At 36.4% G+C, this 23,057-nt stretch overlaps 2 protein-coding genes across 2 annotated transcripts in view; one reads left to right on the top strand and one right to left on the bottom strand.

Moving 5' to 3' along the window:
* Positions 1–14,281, top strand: part of LOC124631616 (aminopeptidase N-like) — a 24,640-nt gene extending 10,359 nt beyond the window's left edge. Inside the window, exons 3-13 of the mRNA XM_047166105.1 lie at positions 3,702–4,019; positions 5,624–5,813; positions 6,521–6,777; positions 7,127–7,319; positions 8,741–8,927; positions 9,909–10,006; positions 10,324–10,512; positions 11,005–11,183; positions 12,151–12,273; positions 12,620–12,704; positions 13,470–14,281. Of these exons, the coding sequence (XP_047022061.1) occupies positions 3,702–4,019; positions 5,624–5,813; positions 6,521–6,777; positions 7,127–7,319; positions 8,741–8,927; positions 9,909–10,006; positions 10,324–10,512; positions 11,005–11,183; positions 12,151–12,273; positions 12,620–12,704; positions 13,470–13,583 (1,933 nt within the window). The 3' untranslated portion in view covers positions 13,584–14,281. The remainder of the gene's footprint in view (positions 1–3,701; positions 4,020–5,623; positions 5,814–6,520; positions 6,778–7,126; positions 7,320–8,740; positions 8,928–9,908; positions 10,007–10,323; positions 10,513–11,004; positions 11,184–12,150; positions 12,274–12,619; positions 12,705–13,469) is intronic.
* Positions 14,158–23,057, bottom strand: LOC124631614 (membrane alanyl aminopeptidase-like). The gene is made up of 14 exons (XM_047166103.1): positions 22,425–23,057; positions 20,532–20,684; positions 19,991–20,278; positions 19,578–19,758; positions 19,032–19,306; positions 18,577–18,754; positions 18,171–18,354; positions 17,799–17,902; positions 17,360–17,554; positions 16,842–17,032; positions 16,401–16,577; positions 15,987–16,133; positions 15,657–15,735; positions 14,158–15,339 (listed from the first exon to the last, which is right to left on the bottom strand). The coding sequence occupies exons 1-14, from the start codon at positions 22,976–22,978 to the stop codon at positions 15,127–15,129; spliced, it is 2,919 nt and encodes a 972-aa protein (XP_047022059.1). The 5' UTR covers positions 22,979–23,057; the 3' UTR covers positions 14,158–15,126.

Genomic DNA, 23,057 nt, shown 5'->3' with positions numbered 1-23,057 from the left:
TTATACATATCAGAATGACATAATAGGTACTTTTTATATCGATGTGCGGAAAGCAGTTTTCTCAGAACGGGTGGAAATGAGGGGAACAAGAGCTCGTGTGTTATAAATTGAAAAATTTTGATCAAAACCTTTGTGAAAGTAAAAAATAAATATCGTTTTTTTTTTATCAATAGCTGCTAATGTTTAGTACGTCTCTTGGTACATGAAGTAATAAATAAACTAGGGAATTTAAATAACACTAGATACTCCCAGTCTAACAAAATACAAAAATACACCATTCGAACAATCTCTAAGCTGCTACCCCAAGTAATTTGGAGTCATGTTCCATTCTTGAGGATGCTGACCTTTACAAATTCTTACGGTGTTCGCTCAATTTAACCAATAAGGGTCTTATAAGATAAAACCCTACTTTATTGAAGAATTTGTTTGTCGACTCTCTACGGACCTTTTTGTTTGACACTGTGAACTAAAGTTTAAGGTCAAGATGATTTGAAACATTATGTGTAGTTTGGCTTTCCATTTGTTCGGTTGAGTTAAACTATTTTCTCGTTAATTAATACTAAAATGATGTTTTAAATGAAGCAGTTACGCCGTTTTCTAATCATGGTGATCTGATTATACCAACCTAGTATAAAAAGTAACATTGTCTGTCTGTCCATATTTCTTGAATATACAGACAGGTAATTTCGAAGAACAATCTTTGATACATCCCATACCGTGGGGTACTAAAAGTAGTTATATTGAGTACTAATAAAATGTATTACTTTTATGCGCAATCATAGTTTGGGTAATCACTAAGTGATTTATGGACATACACTCTGGTAAATTGGAAGCAATCTTTTACATATTTGGCTCAAAGACCCAAAAAGGCAATATTGCTTCTATCCTGTTATTAGTATTACTTAAAGACGAATTCGTTTGCAAAAAAGGTTTATAAAGAATAACTTTATATGTATATAGACAGATAGATTGTTTGAATTAAACAGCATCATCTAATGCTCCCGCTGTGTAACCCACAGTCTCCCATTGTCTCTCACCCATTGTCAGACTCATACTAACTAAAACCCATCATATTCCTTCTGAAGCCTTTTATGTACCAGGGTCGTGGTAACTCTTTCGAACAATCCCGCAGCCCGGGGTCATGGGACTTTTTATCCACTGCTGGGCACAGATTGAGCGTTAAGGACCACGCTTGCTCAATGCGGGTTGGTCATTCAGATTTTATAGTCTAAATTTTCTCGAGATGAATTGAATCGCTAGTCGTTAAATTCACAATGGATTATTATATCGTGTTTAGCTTTGCAAAGGTCAATCATTATTTTACTTCGGTTTATAAAGGCAAAAACATGACATCAGTCATGTTGTCAATTAAAAAAACATCAAAACATTTCAAACACTAGCCATTGTTTATAGACAGAGTTATAATTTTTTTGTTTAAAGGCCAATTTGTCTATATGGTAATATGTTTTTGTACAATGGCGCTTAGTCCATATAGTGACAGAACATAAGAATGACTCGATTATAATTATTATCGACTTCCTTTATATTGTGATTTCGTTGTTAGTTAAAAACAATAGTGTTAAGTCTTCAATAATTGCTTGTATAATATACTCAATACAAACAAGTTATTTCATAAATTTCTATGGAAAAACTACTTATGCCCATTTTCTATATATAGTATAATACCTAAAGTCTAGTCAGTCTCGTACTAGCTGTGAATCGATGCAGTCGTGCTGCTGACGCGTATATTTGTTTATTACAAATTAGAATTTAGCGCGGCGCAAGCCGTTGCTAGTTGTTTTTTAATCGCTATGAGTGAACAACTCGTGGCGAATGAGCTGCTGGCGTTCCTGCAGCAGAAGCTGGACGTGATGGACGAGGTGTCCGCTGTCCAGATCTGCGCGACGAACTTCAGCGAGGATGACGTCGCTGCTGCAAAGCAGCTGCTGTACCGGTTGCTCAACAAGAGCGACCAGATGGTGTCCCGACGGCGTGACGGGACAAAGAAGAGCATTCAAGATGTCATCACGCTGCTAAAGGAGACCGCTCCAGACGACGTGCCGACGTTTGTGGCCAAGGATCTGAATAAGCTTCCGCCCGTCACCTTCGACCACGTCGACGTTACGAGCCTGCTGAAAGACATCGTCTTTCTAAAGGCAAGTCTTGCAGATGTACAGAAGAAGTTAGATGCATCCCAAATTACAGTCGCCGATTTGCGCAGCGAACTTAACGAGTTGCGTAAATCGGTGACTGTAACTGGGTCACCTGTGGGTGCATCGAACGTAAACATGCGGCGCGGAGCGTGCCTCGATGTATCGGGTGCAAGTTTCGCGTCAGCAGTTTTGTCACCATCGCCGCTGTCACCGCCGAATGCTGAGTCGGCACAGTGCGCGCCTCGTGCGCCCCGCTACCCCGCTCCCGTCCCTGCGGCTCCTCCGCTCGCCGCCGCGACACCGCTCGATCAGCTGCTCGTTTCTGCAGCGTCGACGAAACATCAAAATGTACGTCGAGACTACGCTAGCGTCACCGGTAGCAAAATTGATGCTACGAAGAAACCCGTGCCCGTAAAGGGACAGAATCGGGCTGACGATGAGGGGTTCGTTACGGTGCAAAGGAGGAAGCGCCGTCAGCGAAACAACAAGAATCGTTGCGGCACGGCTCTTATTGAGCCAAACATCAAAATTCGTGCCGCCAAGCCGAACACCCCGGTGTACATCTCCCGCCTACACTACACCACTAAGGCGGAGGACATCGTGGAGTACGTGCGTCAGAAGCTGAAGTACGCCCCGAGAGTGCAGCTGCTGGAGTCGCGCCATAACGCCAACTTCAAGGCGTTCGTGGTGCGAGTGCCGACGTGTTTCCTGCACCTCGTCTTGGACGAAAACTTCTGGCCACAGGACGTGGTGTTCCGTCGCTTCCGCGGACAAGTGCCACAGGACCGCACAGTGACTTAGTGCATAAGTGAAGTGCTACTAACATAGTTTTAAGTTTTTATTTACTAACAATTTTGTATATCATATTATGTATGCTAGTTTTAAGGTATTTATCTATGGGCCTTTGATGCCTGAGAATAAAGATGATTTGATTTGATTAAATTTAGGGATCCCCTAAGAGCATTTAGGAAACACTTAGTATGAATTTCGTTTTCACCAAAGTTTAGTGTCCCTTACAACTTTTATTATTGGGGGAGCCTTTATTCTAAATGACACTTAGTTAGGGAAACGTTAAGAGATTGTTGGTGAAAACGGGCATTAGATATTCATATTTTACTAGTCCCAAAGGTGATGTGATCTTCCATTTAAAGAATTTGTTCGTATTTCGTATTGAGGTTATTCTTCTGGGAATATTTAAACCATAACCTATATGTATGTAGATACTCACTCATTATGCGGTTTTAATTGCATCACTTTGTTCATAATACTAGTATTAGAGATGCAGTCATCAAATATTATCAAAACAGTTAGTAAACAAGGTTTTTAACCTACGAGGAGAAAAAGAATAAAACCGAAGTCATAATTTTTTACAAATATCGCGACTAACTAAAGGTCAAAAGGCAGATCTGAGTGAAATTAGGTACCTGATATATTTAAAGTGACAATATTTGCAACACCCAAATCTGTCAAAATTTTGAACTCCAGAGCGACAAAGAAACTGAACATAAGATTATACACTGTATTTAATACTTCTTAATTTGTTTCCAGCATCAAAGATGGCTACACAATAATAGAGTACATGGCATCACCACAAGTCGGTCTCCACCAAGTCGGCTTCCACTATTCAGTCTTCGCCAACACCCAACTTCAAGCTAAACACACGAATGACACCATCATCCTATGGGCTCCCATTGACGAACTACATGATTACAAATTCATTCACAACTTCGGTATCACCATCATAGATCTAATCCACGAATATGCAAAGGATGATCGGGCGTTAGTCCAAGGGCCCATCAATTTGATCACCGTACCAGATTTAATCAGCGGTTATGAAATCGGCAGCTGGAATTTACTAACCAACGGGTAAGTGATTCAGAATTGTATGTAAAACTGCATGTTTTTGTTCAGAAATAGCAACATGGTTCCCGGAAAGTCTGTTTTTAAAGTGTTATGTAATTTGACCTTGAGAACGATATATGAGAGATACAGTTGGCGCATTAGATCAGCGATTGTTGGTTGCTCTGCAATTCGTTTCGTTTCATGAAAAATAAACACCTATTTGCACTGGTTCAAGCAGGGAATTTGAACTCATTCTAGGTGGTTTTAAACGAAATAGTGATGTAAAAGTAATTCCAAGTGTAAATCAAGATCTACTTAATAATAAGGTCAAGATCGAATCACACGAATCGTACTAGATAATGCCCATTATTTTATCAACAAACACTTGTATGCTGATCCAAAAACTGACACTATATTTATCAAATCGACCGACAATAATAAACAAATTCAAGACCGTGAGAAAAAACCTCTGACGTACCAATTTCAAAGAAATCTCTTTTCCTGTAAGTCGGTCGCAAAACTTGACCCATATTCTAAAGTTAGGATCTGAGCGTTTTTGCCAAGGTCGGCTGATGAATAAGAGCGATTATATCAGCTGTTACGATAATGTACCAGTTGTTTTGTACCTCTTTTATAGCCGATTCAATGTTTGCACTAATATTAATATTTACGTTACCATAATTTTATTTAATAGTTCATAGTTTCCTTGGGAATATTAAAAATATTTTTTCTCACTACCGTGTCGCCAACGTGACAGTTATATTCTGAAGAGGCTGAAAGTGAATCACATTATTTTTTATTTAAGAAATTATATTTATCTCGTTGTCAATGTAAAAATAGATGGGATATGACTCAGACACGACTTAAGATGTGAGACGCCAATTGTCGTAGTGTTTTTGGCAACATGATTATTTTCTAAAAGAAAACAAATTAAATTATGTCATTCACTTTGAGGTAAAACATAAAGCGCTCTTTATACTAACACATATGGTCGCTCATGTACACTCTGTTTTTCTACGTGTGACGTATTTCGAGCAGTTTCAAAGAAATTACCCGTCGCGCGGTTTCAAGTGTCATCATTAGTACCAACAATAGTTGTTTTGTTTATTACGTGCGTACGATCTGCGTGGTTAATCTGCTAGTGAGATAGCGATGTAAGGGTGCATCTACACAGTACAAGTAGCTTGCGCGTGTTGAGACATATCCAAGTTAAAAACGTGCGAGTCTAGCGACTCTCGCATGTACCAAAACAAAATACCTACCCGCGTTCTCTTGTCACTTGTCAATTGTCACTTGCGCATGTTAACTGTAGACGCAGCCTTAAGTATTTCAATTAATTTTGAGTCATCTATACTAATATTATAAAGAGGAAAACTTTGTTTGTTTGGTTGTAATAAAAAACTACTGGACCGATTTTAAATATTCTTTCACTATTAGAAAGCTATATTATCTGCGAGTCACATAGGCTATATTTTATCCCGGTGCTGGCAGTAGCTCCCACGGGACGCGAGTGAAACCGCGGGAAAACGGCTAGTAACTTATAAATTATTAATTTCATTGGAAATTACGACTTCACCTAGCACACACATGTTCTATCTATTTCTGACAAACCTATTCCAATATTCCAGTGCCTATAGGATAGTAAATATCGCCCAGTTCACCAGCATCAAACAGTTGGAGGCCATGACCTTCGAGTTAGCTCAGCATCTCAGCAGGATATGGTTGGGCAACCCAGGAGAAATAGAGCGGACAAGGTGGAAGGAAGAATGGTTTAAAGAAGGCATGGCTACATATTTGGCCTATCACTTCCTGACACAGGTGAGGATTGATTAGATTCTTCTTACTATTTGATCAAAAGGAGCTGGAATTATAACAGCATATACAGGGACTTTTAAGAGGTTGAGCTTGAATAAATATAATATATTGTTTCTGAGACAGAAGTTTAAACTTTTAGATATAAGCCAAAATATCGATACCGGATTATGGAAGCATTTAATCAAAACAATAAAATAATTAGTACTGCCATACGCGTTACATAATTATGATTAATTTTGATTCAGTGGTCTTGTTTCTTAGATTTCAATTTAGATTAATAGGTCACCTTGAAATTGAGTATTTCTGTCAAAATATAGCCGAGAGCCCTGGCCTTCATGGATACTTATAGTTCAGTAATAATATTATGACGTTCCTTTCATTCAAACAATAATTCACTATCTCTATTTGTTTTGCCAGATTCCTCTCTCAGTTATATTGTTTGAAAATAGTTTTCACAAGTCAATATAAACATCAATACTGATTTCATGTTTTATACTGTTCTATAGTAGCATGATTTTGAATTAAGTTTTTGATTCAAAATTTAGGAAGATTAACTCTAAGTACTTTTATTTAAAAAAAAATGTATAAAATATAGGTACTCAGAATGTAGGCAATGCCGTAACTCTGGTTGTTTTGTCAAGCTCCCATAGCGATCAATTCTTCCAATCCCTTTTTCCAAATTATTTCAATTACTTCAATACTCTTTTCAGTACAACTATGGAAACCCGCTCCCAGAAATGCGTCCCTTAACAGTATATGGTCTCCAAATGAAACATAAGGCCATGGCCGTAGACTGGCACAAAAGTACTCCAGCGTTAGAGACCTTCAACAGATCTCTAGCGATAGAGATTCCAGCAAGGTATAAGGATCTGGTGATGATGAAGACTGGAGCGATCCTGTGGATGTTGGAGAATTGGGTGGAATCGGAGAAGTTCCACAAATCAATTATGAATTATATGAAGTCCCGGTGAGTAGAGTAACACAAATAATTAGAAAGCATATTGTATTCACTTAACAATCAACGGAAATTAACAATGAAAACGAAGTGAAGACAGCTTTTCCATTTAGTCTTCTACAGATATTGTGAGTGCGTGAATTACACTCATAATAATATAACTATTTATTCACGTAATCATGTTATTAAACTAGCAAAGAAAAACAAATGATGCAAACTAGTACACTAGTTCTCTCAATAACACCGAGATTCCGTTTCAATCCGCTGCAGTCTTAATACCAATTTCAAATACTTTTACAATATCTTCAGATTAACCATAAATATTTCCAAAAAGCTTATTTACCTTTCTTACCATTTCCAGGAGAGGTAAATACGTGTCTCTCGAAGACTTCACGACTACCTTAGACCATGACACTATTGAATGCTTCCACCAGTTCTTCAATGGTTCCACCGCGTCTCGGATCCTCGGCTCGTGGTTCAGAAGACGAGGGTACCCTGTCATTAATGTACAAGTGCTGAGGGATCGGACACCTAATTCTGTTCAGTTGAAGCAGGTTTGTTAAATATTTCATTTGTATCTTTACTAGTGCCGCTTTGGTTGGAAATTTGAAGCCGACCCCAACATAGTTGGATAAAGGCTTGGGAGATGATGATGTCGCTTTGGTTTAAGTGACGTCCGAAAGGGGACATAGAGAAAATCCTGTAATCCTATTTTAGTACTATCTATCTCCATATCAAAGATCTCAATCATTTCAGCAAGTGAAATAATAACAAACTAAATTATATTTTGTTATTTGAAGAAGGTCATCCGGGATGCACTTGAATACTTCTATAGTGTGATGGTCACGTTTGATTTTATACAAAAAAAAATACCAGTAATCTTAAAAAATAAGAACGTTGTAGTTACTGTCTTTCCAAATAAAGGCCAGCAGTGTTTATCCTGCTAATACAATACTCAAATGGTCTAATCTATGCATAAAAATCTCAGCATTCCAATTACGATTTATGACACCTCATAAAAAACTATTAACTTCCTAAATTATTTCCTCATGCATTCTGTATGCAAATTGTATAGTTTTTAGACTACCGACAGTTCGGGTCGGAATGATACCAATGATACTATAGATTTTTGCCAAGAATGCGTCAATTTTTTTCCAGTTGTATATTTATAAAGATTCCTATCGACCAAGCATGCAATGTGGTTGTGCATAGCATTCCAGGCATGAGGTATTATTTATATAACTTTGTGAAAATAATCATTACATCTTATGTTATATAACGCTACAAAAGCAATATCAGAAAAACACATAGTATTAAGAACAATGAGCAGGATTCCTTTTTGCTCTCTCTCCTTTTTACATCTTCCTGCTATGTTCCCAAGTTACCAAGTCAGCTTAATATTTTTCCACTTCCATCCATTCTGTCAGCCACCAGACTCCACTCCACTTCCTTTTTATTGAAGTCCTCTTTCAGGCAGTCAATCCATATTTTCGTCGGTCTACATAAGCATTTTTTGTTAAACCTCTGTATATAAATTCAAAACTATTTATAAGTCGTGGTGGCCTAGTGGGCAAAGAACCAACCTCTCGAGTATGAGGGCGCGGGTTCGATTCCAGGTCAGGCAAGTACCAATGCAACTTTTCTAAGTTTGTATGTACTTTCTAAGTATATCTTAGACACCAATGATTGTGTGTCGGATGGCACGTTAAACTGTAGGTCCCGGCTGTCATTGAACATCCTTGGCAGTCGTTACGGGTAGTCAGAAGCCAGTAAGTCTGACACCAGTCTAACCAAGGGGTATTGGGTTGCCCGGGTAACTGGGTTGAGGGGGTCAGATAGGCAGTCGCTTCTTGTAAAGCACTGGTACTCAGCTGAATCCGGTTAGACTGGAAGCCGACCCCAACATAGTTTGGGAAAAAGGCTCGGAGGATGATGATAAATTCAAAACTATTTACATTCCTATATTATGTTACAGAGGCAGTTCAGTTTCACCCTCGACAACCGTGAGGTGACCGACTTCCTGATCCCAATATCGTACGTGGTGCAGAACAATCAGGATTGTTACAACTGCTACAAGCCGAGGTTCACTATCGGAGCTCAGACATACACCTTTAGCGAGAACCTTAAAGATGGGTGGATTATTGTCAACAGGCAGGGCACAGGTGAGTTCGTCAAAATTATAAACGACAATAGGTACCAAAAATATTTGCTATTTTGGACAGCTCAAAAAGCTTCTCGTCACAAAAAAGCTTGCTTTTATCCAATAGGCTGGAAGCATTGCCATTCATTGTGGCAATGCTTCTAGCCCATTGGATAGATACACTAAAGGGTGACACACTTTCGTTAATACTATACCTATAATTCGATTCTGCATGCTTATTTTCTCTGTTCGAAAGGCCCGGCAGTCCCTATAACACGAAATCAATTTGGCTTTTTTGTTACCATTATACGTATGATTTTTTTTTAACATTTTAGAGATGTGCATTTAAAATTAGGCCAATATGTATTCGCGATTCTGTAATTAACGTTGGATGCAAATGTAGTGTTCGGAACAATACAAAGAACAAAACCCTTTAACAGCTCAATAAAATCTTCAAACAAGAGACCATCCTTAAAACCACACAAATCATTAATAGAACTACAGTCGTTAATACTAGATATAAAAGAGGTTGAACTTGACAAGTCCTTGGCTTTGGCAATGAATCTATTTCTGTCATACCCACTCGTGAAACTATGCTGATTTATTCTCGATACTGCATGTTGACTGTGTAATGCGTTTTTATGATTCTCGTAAAGTATATGTATCTAGTAAATAATGACGTGTTTCGGTCAAATGTTAAGTTGCTCGATTATTTAGTAGTTTTTTTTTAACGACGTCGAAAATCATCAAATGACCCCCGCTGTGGGTTAGCAACGGTGAGGGAGTGTCAGACTCTTACTGACTAAAAACCGTCGTGTTCCGTCGTAGGCCTTTTAAGTACCAAGGCCGCGGTAACTCTTTCGAACAATCCCGCAGCCCCGATAGCTTAGTTTGTTCAGGATTAGTCTTAAAAGCTGTAAGAAAATATCCATCCATCATGGTATTTATAACTTGGGATGACAATATTGATTTGTTATGAAACGTCACAATATTAATTTTTCAGGATACTATCGAGTCAACTATGATCCAGTTACTTGGACACTAATAGCAAAGTCTCTGATCGAGAACAATGCTATAATAGATGAACTAAATAGAGCTCAAGTAAGTGTAAAGATATTGTAAAAAAGTATATTCAACAACCAGTTATTATTGAAGCAATATTTATGAACTATAAGCTGAATATAAAATTGTAGATGACTGAAATTTAATTGTTATGCTATGAAAAAAAAAAATTTGAATAGTCATATCACTAAAGGGAGAACTTTCTAAATAATCAACACTTTTCCACTCAGATATACTATTGAGTAGGTGGAAACGAGATGTTTGAATCACGAAATTCTATAGGTTGTTTATTAACTAAAATCCACATAAGTGGAGAACAATGATCTTAACTCATCAATATAAAACCTAATTCACAGATAGTAAACGACGTATTCGCTCTGTACGTAGCGGGAGATATGAATATGGACCTAGCGATGGATGTATTAGAGTACTTGGAGAAGGAACGCAGTCCCGCGGTGTGGGCCGCCGCCGCCGCCGGGTACGAGCTGCTCAGCACTGAGGGAGCTAATTGTAATATGTCCAAACAAGTCTACTGGGAATGGGAGGTAAGAGAACCTGAAAGACCAACTAACTGCTAGTGATATAATGAGTGACAACGACAATTACGCCATTTAAGAGTCGGCAGAGGAAGAAAATACGAGATCGAATGGAGAAAATTCTAATTTGACCGCAAGAAAACTTTGAAAAGTACCGCAAATCCAATGATAAATTATATTCAGACATTTCAAATTGAATTGTATATTCTCTCATTGGGTGGTCTTAATAATCTTGTGACTCCAAAGACGAGATTTCACCGCTGTAAAGGACTGTGACGCAAAAAAATCTTTCAAACATTTCACAAACAATGAACAAAATGTAAACGAAATTGCAACTTTTGTGTGCACCATGCTATCTATGGACTGGCGCCTAGACACGTTCATTATTTATTTTCCAAGAAACACGAGCAAAATTTTGGTAGAATCTTGCCGAAAGTAAATAAGTATCTTTAAAAATTTCAAAAAAAAAAAGCACTTATAAACTTATTAATAAAATTCCAGAGCTTCATGAGAAAGAAGGTAATACCGATGTACTCGCAGCTGATAAAGAGCAAAGACAACCAGTGGCTGACTCGGCTGTTCCGCAAGAACGTGCTCGACCTCGCCTGCTCGCTCAACTACGAGCACTGCCACTCGCATGTTAGGAGGATCTATGTCGAGGATAGGAGAGGGAAGCATAAGTGAGTTTCTTCATATCTATAGTTATATTAGAAAGAGATAAAATTTCTGAGTTTGTATGTTGTATCTTTGGAAACGCTGTTTGGATTTCCAAAATTCTTTCAATGATAGATAGCTACAATATTCTTGAGGGCCAAAGGCAATATTTTATCCCAGAAGGTGTAGTAGTTCATACGAAATGTGACTAAAACCGCGGGAAAAAGGCTATTCGTCAATTAATATACTCCAATATTCATCAATTTGATGATGTCTTGGGCATAAACTTCGAAAAACTTAATAGTTTGCTGATGTAAAAGCGACTATTTTAATTTAATCATAGTCATAGTTGCTTTAGAATGTTATAAAATAAGCTTCTTGATATCAAAACATACCGTCACGACAGGTTTTTTGGTATATTGTATTTAAACTGCTATGAAACTACAAGTAGCTATGAAAGTATTTTATTAACTTCTGTTAAACTGTTATGTTTAAATTTAACTTTTGATGATGTCCTCCTAGCCGATTATCGGCTACGACGGCTGTTCTCACGTAAGGAGATTAGCCAACTACGCAGGACATATTATAGTGCACGAGCATTTGCGCAGACACAGGTGCACTCCCTATTCCTTCACTCTCATAACCCGATGGGACGGCAATCCGACACGACCGGAGAGAGATCAGGCGCAGACCGACATTTACGTGCTCTCCGATGCACGGGTGTATCAATCACCAACTTCCAGGCTCCGGGCTGCTTTGTGAAAGTCTTCTAAAACCCACAAAGCGATTTCGGCCCGACTCGGGAATCGAACCCGAGACCTCGTGCTCAGCAGCCGCACTTGCGACAGCTAGACCAACGAGGCAGTTAAATTTAACTTTTACATTATATTCAGCTATATAATCTTTTTTCATATCTTTCTTCATCATTCCCACCATCATTACTAATCTCAATTCCGCTATTTGCCCATTTAATATTATTTATTTGTTTTCTAGCCTATTCCCCGACTGTCGTATGTCATACTTCTTCGTGTTGGGCAACGAAACATTCAGCAACACTTACTCGAGAGAACTGAACCCCATTGAAGAGTACGACAAGATGATAGCTGATAAGAAAATGTAAGTTTATTTTGCAAAAAATACCATCATCATCACCATCTCCCGAGAATTTGGCCAACTAAGTTGGGTCGGCTTCCAGTCTAACCAGATGCAGCTGAGCATCAGTGTGCCACAAGGAGCGACTGCCTATCTGACCTCTTCAACCCTGTTACCAGTTTTTTATGAAAATTTACTTATTTTTTAATGCTTGGGGATTTTAGTGACCCTGTGAAAGTAGATTCCCGGGAAAAGCAGAAGCGTCATCGTTACGGGCATTGAAAAGCCAGTAACTCTGACAACCAGTCTCACCAAGGGGTATTGGGTTGGTCTTCTTCGATGTTATTTTGATCTATTTAATTTCTTTCAGACGAGAAAGATTGAGGTTTATCGGCAGGATTCCCATGGGCGAACCGAGACCACTGCCCATTGTGATGTCTTCTACTACTGAACAGGTAATTATACATTTTACTCATAGACACAACATCTATGATCTATTTGAATAACCAATCATGAGTCGGCCGACAGTCGACCCGATAGTTTTTTTTAAGTAAATTTTTTTTCCAATCAAAGTTTTCAGTAGCGTCGGTCTGATAGGTACAGCTAAATACATGATCTTTGTAATGCACATACTGCTATTCATCTTCACACTGATTTATGTCAGGTCATCAGAAAACCTAATACTTTAGATGCCAGTGCACTGTACGTTACTATATGACAAATCTTTCACTGGAACGGGACGAAGGAATGCACTACCATTGGCACAGTCACTTGCAGTTTTATTTAAAAAGGTGAAGGATCACTACTTGGCTCATTGGCTATCGCTGTATTGCTATTTTTTATCTTTATTTTAAATTTATTGTCTATGTATTTTTTGTATCTTTGTTATTTATAGTCTAGTCTAGTCTTTCGTATTATATAGTCTAGATGTAGGTACAGTAAACTGCACATTAGTGGTAACTGTCATTCACCTTAACTCAATAGTAATAAGTACGATTTACCTGAAGTTGACTGTACTTCTCCCCAAGCTGACCTTTTTTCAAATATTCTATAGATAAACTCCATCTAAAGGTTTGTCTACAAGAAATCGCTAATCAGCGATAATACCGCCTATTGTAAATTATTTGTGTGTTGTGATTTCCAGGGTTGTTAATTTTCTTGGTGTACCATAAAGAATAATCTATGTATGTATCTAGCCTATTATTTTTTTAATACCACAGACAATTACTGAAGAGGTCACAGAAGAGCAGCAAACCGATGGAGCGTTGTCACTAAAATATTCTTCAATGGTGCTTCTCATAACAATAATAATTAATTATCTTTCTTTGAGATAAATTATTTTAAATTAAGTAACTTGATTAACTTAAATATGTTGTATTTGGCGCTGGAAAAAATAATTTGTATTAATAATTGAATTAATACGTGTCTCACTTTAAGACGATGTTGTTTTTATATTAAGACTGTTCCAGCCTGAAAAGCTATATTCTATTTTATTTTTAACGCTTATTTTTCAGCTAAAATTGTATAATTTAATTATTTTTCCAAATAATATATTTTAGTTCTATAACATAAGTAAAATATTGAAATTTCAATATGAAACATTAATTCAATAGTTGTTTTATAATTTAGCTATGTATGATGTTCTCAACATGTATTCATAGGACATTCCTTATTTCTTTCAAAATTACTTTTTAAATTATTGAAAATTTTGTACTTTTTTAGAAACAGTTAATTTATGTAAGAAAATAAAATGTTTAAAATGCCAAGAGCCTTTTTCAGAGTTAATGGTCAAATCTAATAAAAATGTTACTATTGAAGCCATCTTCAATATCTCTGAAGGTTTATTTATTATAACATTTTTAATTCTAGTCATAATAATTTATTTAATAAGGATATAATAAATAAACATTTTTATGATTCTTAACCGATTTATTTAACTATCTATCTATATCTATCTATTTTGCAATATGTACATATTACAATAATAAGGTTTTAGATTATAGATACAAAATTATATGTGCCTTAAGTCTAAGTATTTAATTTATTAACAATATTTATAATACATTGATTAAATGTTTTATATGTTTAATATACGTTGTTTTATTTAATTATAATTAATTTCGAACACTAAATTTGATACAAGAGGACGCTTTGCACCGAATTTAGTTTTTTTTTTCGATAAATAACAAAATAGAAATATAGAAATTACTTAATTATAAAAATATGAGTGAAAATGCAGTAAAAAACTTAAATAAAAACTTAATAATTACTTACAACAACAGCTTATCGAATAAAAATATATAATTCTCACCAATAATTCTAAGTAAATTAATATTTTTGTATAACTCTGGTTAAATAAATTCATTTAAAATTAAAATTCTATATTCTAGTCGATTACATTTTTTCTAAAATTAATAGTTTAAAATAATTCACTTTGTGCAATTTTGGTCTACCTAAACAAAAAGAAAAATATTTCTAAAATAAAATATAATTATTGAATAAAATTCACACATTTGTCAAACATTCTCATTACAATAGATGTAGTAAGATGTGATCATTGTGGCTTATTCGAATACATAATCGATATATTTTATCTTCAGCGTACTTGTATCGATTTGTACTCGAACAAAAAGCCATAACGAAACTACGAATAATATCTATCGAGATACTATCGAGTTCACTTTTCCGAAGAATCGATTCATACAGGCATTCTTATCTACCTATCTATCTAAATATATTCTATATTCAACTTTGATTAATTTGTACTCTTAACCTATTATAGCTTGTATTGTAGAGTTGTTTTTCTAATCTAAATAATAATTACAACCTAATACTAGTAATTTTTTCAAATAAACTTAAAAATAGTTTTTATACTAATTAATTATTTAGAAAAGCTACAAATATAGACACGAGAAGTGCAGTAAATGACAGCATTAAGGTAGGAGCATGGTTTTCGTCGATCCACTCATAAACGTCCATCATTTGGTTGTTTTCCCATTGCTCGTTTTGCAACACTTGCGCGAAAGCCCTTAGGGCTGCTCCTTCGGAATCATCCAACTGATTCGAGTTTGAATTCACCCATTCTCGGAACTGTGGAAATGACATTCATTTATTTATTTATAAAACAGTTTATATCCACAGAGTTGATGAGACTAGAAAACAAAATTATTATAATAAAAGCAATATTTATTTCATTGAATTTACGTCGTCATGGTTCCACCAAAATATTCTCTGCTGGAAAGTGTCCTCCTTCCCAAAGCTATGGGTAAAATGATTTACCCATACTCACCACGTTGGTGGATTACTTTAACTTGACGTAATAAATACATATTATGTAGCTCACAAGATCAATAATTTTAAAGGTATTGTTGCAGGCCAAATGCATCTCATAAAAATTTGATACTCACGAATCTAATAAAATCTTCTCCAACGACGTTGTCCGCGAGGGCGAATATCACTTCTTCAAGTTTTTCGGGACCACCATACCTGAGAAAATATGCATTACTTCTATTGTATAAAAAAAACATATTCAACAATTGGGGTATTAACAGTCTTAGTTATATACATCTGTCTTACAAAGCATATCTGGCCTCTTAAGCCTAGTCACCAATTATTACTCAATGGTAAGATTTAGCTGCCTAACAACCACCAGTACATCAATGACCAAGATCAACAACACAACGACGTTTTCAAGGCAGTAGGTACAAACTAAAAACATGAAAAATATGAAGACTTACATTCTTCTAACATCAGCAGTCCTCGTGGAGATGAGTTGGTAAGCCAACAGGGCATTGCTTTGACTGCTCTCTGCTACAGCACGGAAGATCTTGACTCGTTCCTCAGCAAGATACGGACTGTTAGCATTTACTGTATCTGCCAGGTACCTGGAAGAAATAAGCCTTTATTAAAAGACTGGCATTGACGATGGGTAGAAAGGACATTCAGTGATCACTTTTGCAGCAGGAATTTAAAAGCATAAGACATCAACACTTATATTTGTGTACATTTATAAAATCTTTTAGTCACTCTCCCTGTCCTTGTCAATGTCTGAGGTTGCCAATGAAAAACCTTTATACTTCCATATAATACTTGTTGTTTAAATTATAATTGTACAACGTTCAAAGATATTAGTTACAACATCTTGTACTCACCCTTGAATGAAGCCGGAGTCTTGCGAGCAGCCCAGAGACTCCAAGATTACGACCCTCTCGTAATGCGTTGGTTCAATCTCGAGTCGATCAAAGAGAGCGTCCCTGACTTCTTCACCTCCCTCCCTGACCATAGTACAGTATACTGCAGGTCTGATATCGTGAGGAATGTTTGGATTCCTGGAAGAAGAAAATGTTCCTGTATCAAAGGACATAGATTTCAAGAAGTCTAGAATCTCAGACTAGTTAAGCATAGTTTTATTTGGTGATTTTTACCTGCAGGTACTACGGTCTGATCTGATACTAAATTCCATGTTTAGGCATTTAAAATTAAAACTTGTATATTTATTAAGTACTCTACATGAAATTCCAACTTTGAAACCATACCGAAACCCTTACTCGGCTCTGCCAATTTTACACTATCGTTAAACACTATGTACTTACACGACTTCATTGTTATTAGGATCATAGAACCAGTCAACAGCAGCAGCAATGCAAGGCTGGTACCTCGCTCTGCAAGCATGGTCCATCACCAGACCTCTAGTGAGTGACGACATTACTGGCTCCGTCAGAGTTACATCAGGATTAAATGAAAGTTCTCTTTCTACACCTCCCACGGTTCGTCGGACCATTCTCTGAAGAAAAATTTATTATGGGTTATTTTTTGAGAACAAGTCACCAAAATTATCTGATCTATAAGCCCGTGACCACTTTGGAAAGACAGAAGAACGGGGCCATTATTTAATAAAAGAATCCACTTTATTTTACCATTTTAGTCTGGGTCTATATATAGTTTATCATTATATAGGGTCAAGTAAGTTGTATTAACTTTATATAGGTGGTTAATTCACATACACTTAGGTATGACCATTTAATCTAATATCCAAAATTAGTAGTCCAGGAATCTCGGTTAAAACTGTTCATTACATTACATATAAGAAATCTTCAAAAAATCTCCTTACCAAATAAATGTCAGGATCTAAATCTTCATCATCATCAACAAGAGCTACCAGACGCTTCCTCAAGAACTCCATGTTTCTAACAAAGGCTTTCCATACTGCATACTCAGTCTCATGTTCCATGGTTAGAACAACGTGGAACGCGATTTCATAGTCCAGGATTCCCTTCCTCGCTACATTGAGAGCATCGTCTACTAGCTGTGAAACAAAGTATTTTTACATTATTGAGAATTTCTTTGCATACTTAGGAGCGTTTTTGTTTTATCAATTTGGTCATATAAATTTGGATGATATGCACAAGTAGTTAAGCCAACTTAGAATTAGAAGAACTACAGTACAAAATTGTTAAGGGTATATCAAATTCATTATAATTTAAAGCTAGCACGATTGTGTAAATTAAGTCATGTTTTATAATATCTTGTGTTGCTTTTCTATTACTTACCGTAGCACGATTGAGTGGATGAATTCTATCCCTGATCTCCGGTTCTTCTAGAGCCTCAATAATTCTTTCCCAAAGTGCATCGTCATAATTGACGCGATAGTAACCTGGACGGACATAACAAAGCATATAATTGACAATCAACCTCATTCATTTAACATTTTATATTCGATGTTCTTACCTATAGGTAATGGTATAACAATATTTTAAATAGTAGGTGTAGAAACATTTTTGGCAAGAATTTCAGATAGATATTTTAAGAATGATAATACGTAACGATGTTGAAAAATATTACCATGGAAGAATATTGAATGATTAGAGAGTTAGTAGACAAAGTGTAGTCTTTAAATACGACGAATGTCTAGTCAAACTCACCTTGTCCTTGAATATTGAAGAGCACAAAGTCTTCCTCATCCAGTGTCATGGGTACACTTAAACTATTGTCCATCATTTCTACAGGGTATGTTCTAGAAGCATCAAAGTTGAATTCCCGGCTGGTGGTGTACGTGATTGGAATATTATAGTTGATATGTTGCTGACTGGCGAAACCAAACCGCTCCTATAAAAAATGATGTATGAAAATACAAGCCAAATTGTGGTGGCTTTTGAAGTATGAGGGTTCAATAATTAAATACTTTAGTTAGCCTTAACAGAGGCATTTTTGTTAACAGTATTGTTGACAAAAGTGAAACAGGGGCAGTGGTGATCATTCCGAACTAAGTATTCAGCTAGACCTTGAAACATAATACACTATTTGAAGGAGTACGCGAAATGTAGGTACCTGAGAAAGGAAGACACCAATTCCTGGTCGCAGATCGACGCGTATAAGAGGGTATCCATTATTAAACAGCCAAGGTTCTAAGTATTCCTCTATATTTCCCACATTCCCGTTATTGTTGCCGAGGAACTCACTGTTCAGAGCGCTTATGAAGCTCACCGAGTTGACTGGTTGTAGCGGCCTGGGGGTTTAAAACTTCATAAATATCTGATGAAATGCATGAAAAAATCTCATCGTTGATTTTTACATACATCAAAGTTTAAAGAAAAATAATAGGATATAATACTTCTTCAATAATATAGTAGTCTCAGGATATACACATAATTTCCTGATTGTAAGGTCATTAATTCTTACTAAACGCAGGTTTCTTGTACCTTTCAATCGCTTATATCGCATTTTAACGGGTGTGAATGAATACAATCATATTTTTCACTAGCTAGAGTACTAGTCATACTTACGCTCGGTTAAGCAACGCACTCGCTGCTATTTGAATGAAATCAGTATCTTCATCTCCAAGAACCAATCTCATCATTCTCATAAGTGCTGGAGCTTTGTACTTGAGGACTCCATTAATGTGATCTCTGATAGCATCTTGGTCATCTATGTTTTCTCCAGGTTGGAGTACTGCAGCCGATGAATAGGCATCTTGCAGCAAAGCCTCTTGGATCACTTCAGTCACGAATATAGCATTCACGTCTATTTGGTTCACGTCTGTGCTTACGTCTCCTTGGAACTGTAAAAAATAATATAAAATACTGTTAAGAATAATTAACTCTTAATTCATGGTTAAAAAAGCAACATATTAATCGGGTTATAAATATTTTAATAACTGTATTTTGCGTTTAAAACTACGGCTCATAAAATATAACTTCAGAGAGGAGCCTTTTTAATGCAAACAAACGAACAATAAACTTGCTAAAAGCCACGTGATAGCGCTAAAAGAAGCTTCACTTGAAGCTTCATTGATGAAAGACTTATCATATTTTCTATTAAGTAGCTATTACCATTCTCATCATCTCATAGGCCATATACGTAGACAGGCCTGACACCACCCATTCGAACCTCCAGTTCTCTGGGAAGATCACGTAACCAAAGTATTGGCTACACATTCCTTCAGCTATCTTGATTAGTGCTGTTTTCCTCTGCTTTATTGAATGAGTTGCCTCCATAAATACGTAGGGTTCCCTGGAAATGTAAATTAGTATGATTAAAATCAGAAAATACAGTATATGGTTCATATGGAAAACAATATTGCACTAATTATTGGGATGTAATATTCATAACTTTCATATTAGCTGCTTGTTACACGAAAAAAAGAAAGGTTCCCAAAACAGTTCAAGTGTCAATGTAAACTAAACATAGAAGCAAACACATAGGGTATGAAATGTTAATAAGATCGTAAGAATAAGAAACTTACCAAATACCAACAATAGAAAGAGAATTCCAATCCGTAGAGACATCTGGCAACGCTATGATATTCATCCTCCCATCTTGATCCACTATTATCTCTTGGTAAGACTTCCCAGTCCACTCATTCAAGTTGTTAAAATAAGTGTTGATGGCTATGGAAGCCTGACTCTCCTGGTTGGAAAGACCTGGTCTTCCGATCAGCATGACGTTGGTAGTCGGAATGTTGATGTTAACGAAGTCATGGGCAATCATCCCCCAAACGTGGAGCGGTCCTGTTAGTGTGCGGAATTCGTTCCTGTAAAATGAAATGTTCTGGTGAGATAGATAGTAAGCTTCAAGAGAGTAAATCATCATCATCGTGTTAAATATTTGCATATTCATGTTCATTTATTTGTTTTCCATGTATACAAGATGTCAAGAGAATAATTCGTATTTTTTCTTTATTAATATAATTTCCACTTTTCACTTTGTTATGTAATGTACATATTATTTGAACGACAAAATAAAAACAATGTTATAAAGTGGTACACTTATGTGCTAGTACTTACTGGCTATTTTCCATTAGCATAGAGTTGGCCAGTATGTTGCTGTATTGCATGTTGTTAAACATGAAAGTGGCTGCCGCAGCTACGTCTGGTTCATCCACGCATGGGAACACATGCCTTGCATATGTTGGATGCAAATTCATTCCTACATAAGTGCTATAAGAAAAAACATGTTAGTATGAATAACAATAATAACATTATTCTCGAATGTAAATGTCAACAAACCGCTTATCATCAGAATCTCTTGGTAAAGACTTTTTTAAAAAAGGAAAAGGAAAAACAAGACGCTTGATCAAGGCAGATCGACGATTACATTTTTGTTAGTGAACAGTTATGAAAATCAATGAAAGTTATGAAAAAATAGAAAACTAAAACGGCTGACAACAATCAAAAGTAACAAAATTCACAATGAGTGAGAGCTTTTCCTGACGGACTACAAAGAGATAACAGTGTAGGTATAAAATGTTTAAGTTTAACACAAAACGCTCCAGTACTAGACACCATCAGTGCTTCTCAAGATATTAATATTGACAAAGTTAGGACGTGCAACTTAAAATAAAAAGAACATATTAAAAAAAATTACTGTTCATCGTAGCGACCCTTGAAAAGTCCTCGAGCACCAGTCATCAATTTTCCGCGATAAGCAATAATCACTTCAAAGCTTGAAGCCTCATCCTTTGGTTTAAATTCCAGTTTACCATTATTATGAACGAAATCGACTTCAACGGCTTGCGCAGCGCCATGAATTCCTACTTTTACAGTATCGATAATCAGATCTTCAGCATATAAAACGATAGCATCATCGTAGATCGAGTAATTAAAGTTCACTACGAGCGCAACACGCCCCTTGAAGGTATTCCCATCAATTGTTATTTCAACAGCATATTGTTTTGTTCTTTGATCAGGTCTTGCATGTCTGGATGCGCCTTTTTTGTTCTCATTCACAGAGACTCTCTGACTAGTTACATTTTTACTATCAATTGTCGCTTCACTAAATGTTTCATCTAACTCTTCTACAGCTGTATGTAAACTAGGAACTACCGAAGTTCTTAAAACGGGATCGGTTGTAGGAAGCGAAAATATTTGCAAATCCAGAGGCAGAGATTTCGTAAACACATTGAATAGTAGTATGTATGATATTATGACGCACTTCCACTTGATTCTACTTCGAACCATTGTTGTTGGGTGTAGTTACTGTCACTTCACTATCTACATTCCCATGCGTCGTATCACTGTACAATCTCAAGAGAAATGGAACGTTGGGAAAGACACGTGTTACAATCGTGAAACTTCTCGAGATACGAGATGATCGCCGATAGTGTCCAAACAAGATAAAGTTTAAGAAGGAATTTAGCACTGCTCGAGTTTTCAATTTATCGTATAGGTGCCGCGTTTATTTAAGATACTGAGATACTAAGCACTGTTAATGCGCAGCATGACAGCTTTTGAGATAAATATTTGTCAAAGGTATGACAATGATCATAAGAGGACGTTAAGGGTTTGGAGCATTTTTCAAAAATATTAAGTATGTCCGGAGCAGAGACCTCAAAATAGAAGTGAATCCATTAAATCTGGCAGACGTTATCATGAAATGCTGTAACGAAGATAAACAGTGGAATCTATAAAATATTTATCCTCGTGATAATTCTGATTATCCCATCACTTTTGACGATACGAATTAGGATGTCATAAATTATCTCCGTTGAGAAAGCAACAGAGGTTGAGAGGCATATATGTATTTAAGTAATTGGAATTTTATGTGTTTTAAATATTTTGAAAGAATAGTTAATATTTAATCCATTATTAAATAACTTATACAAATCTGGAGGAACCCTACAAAAAATCACCGTATCGTTTTAGGTAGAACTCGCTCTTAAATTAATCATTAATACTTACTTGTCACCATATTGTCCTGCGTACAATCCTGTGCCTGGGGCTTGCAGGTTGCCCCAGTAATCGATGATAAAGTTATATTGTGATTCCTCAAAATTGGTTTCGATCTCCAAAATGTCATCATCATCCCAACCAAAATTAGCTGAATGAACAGTGGTACCTCCAAATATTGTAAATTGCACAGAGTTTATAGTCAAGCCGGGAGCGTAGAACCTAATGGCATCTTCTCTTGTAGTGAGGTCTACTATAGTGACGTTTATTCTTGCAAGTCCAGTAAAAGTCCCCGCATTTACATTTGGAGTTAATGTTATATGATATTCATTTGCATTCATGCCAGGGCGGACCTTATTTCTCCCAGCAATCATTTCATTCCTCAATAGATCAGTCGAATTGACCACTGTATTATCATCTTTGACAAGTCCAGTTGAATTAACCACTTTCACAGTATCTTCTATTACAAGAGGCGGTGGTTCTTCTATTCTCACATTTTTAAAATCCACAGGTTTACATGAAACTGACACTATTGTAATTAGAAACACGAATCTTAATAGACCCATTTCGACGACACTTTAGATGGTAATTGTTCATCGAATTTACGCAAATGCGTATACGTCGATGATCTGCGGATAACTGATC

Source organism: Helicoverpa zea, chromosome 7 (assembly GCF_022581195.2).
Source record: "Helicoverpa zea isolate HzStark_Cry1AcR chromosome 7, ilHelZeax1.1, whole genome shotgun sequence".
Taxonomy (NCBI): domain Eukaryota; kingdom Metazoa; phylum Arthropoda; class Insecta; order Lepidoptera; family Noctuidae; genus Helicoverpa; species Helicoverpa zea.
This window is presented reverse-complemented; position numbering and strand designations above follow the sequence as displayed.

Bases quoted from the DNA above. Each gene is read 5' to 3' on its own strand.
- LOC124631614 (XM_047166103.1), bottom strand. From the start codon at position 22,978: ATGGGTCTATTAAGATTCGTGTTTCTAATTACAATAGTGTCAGTTTCA. The intron at 18,755-19,031 runs GTAAGTATGACT...TTAAACCCCCAG, and splicing joins AGTGCGTTGCTTAACCGAGC to GCCGCTACAACCAGTCAACT. The intron at 17,033-17,359 runs GTAAGGAGATTT...ATTTTTCTTCAG, and splicing joins TAGATCCTGACATTTATTTG to AGAATGGTCCGACGAACCGT.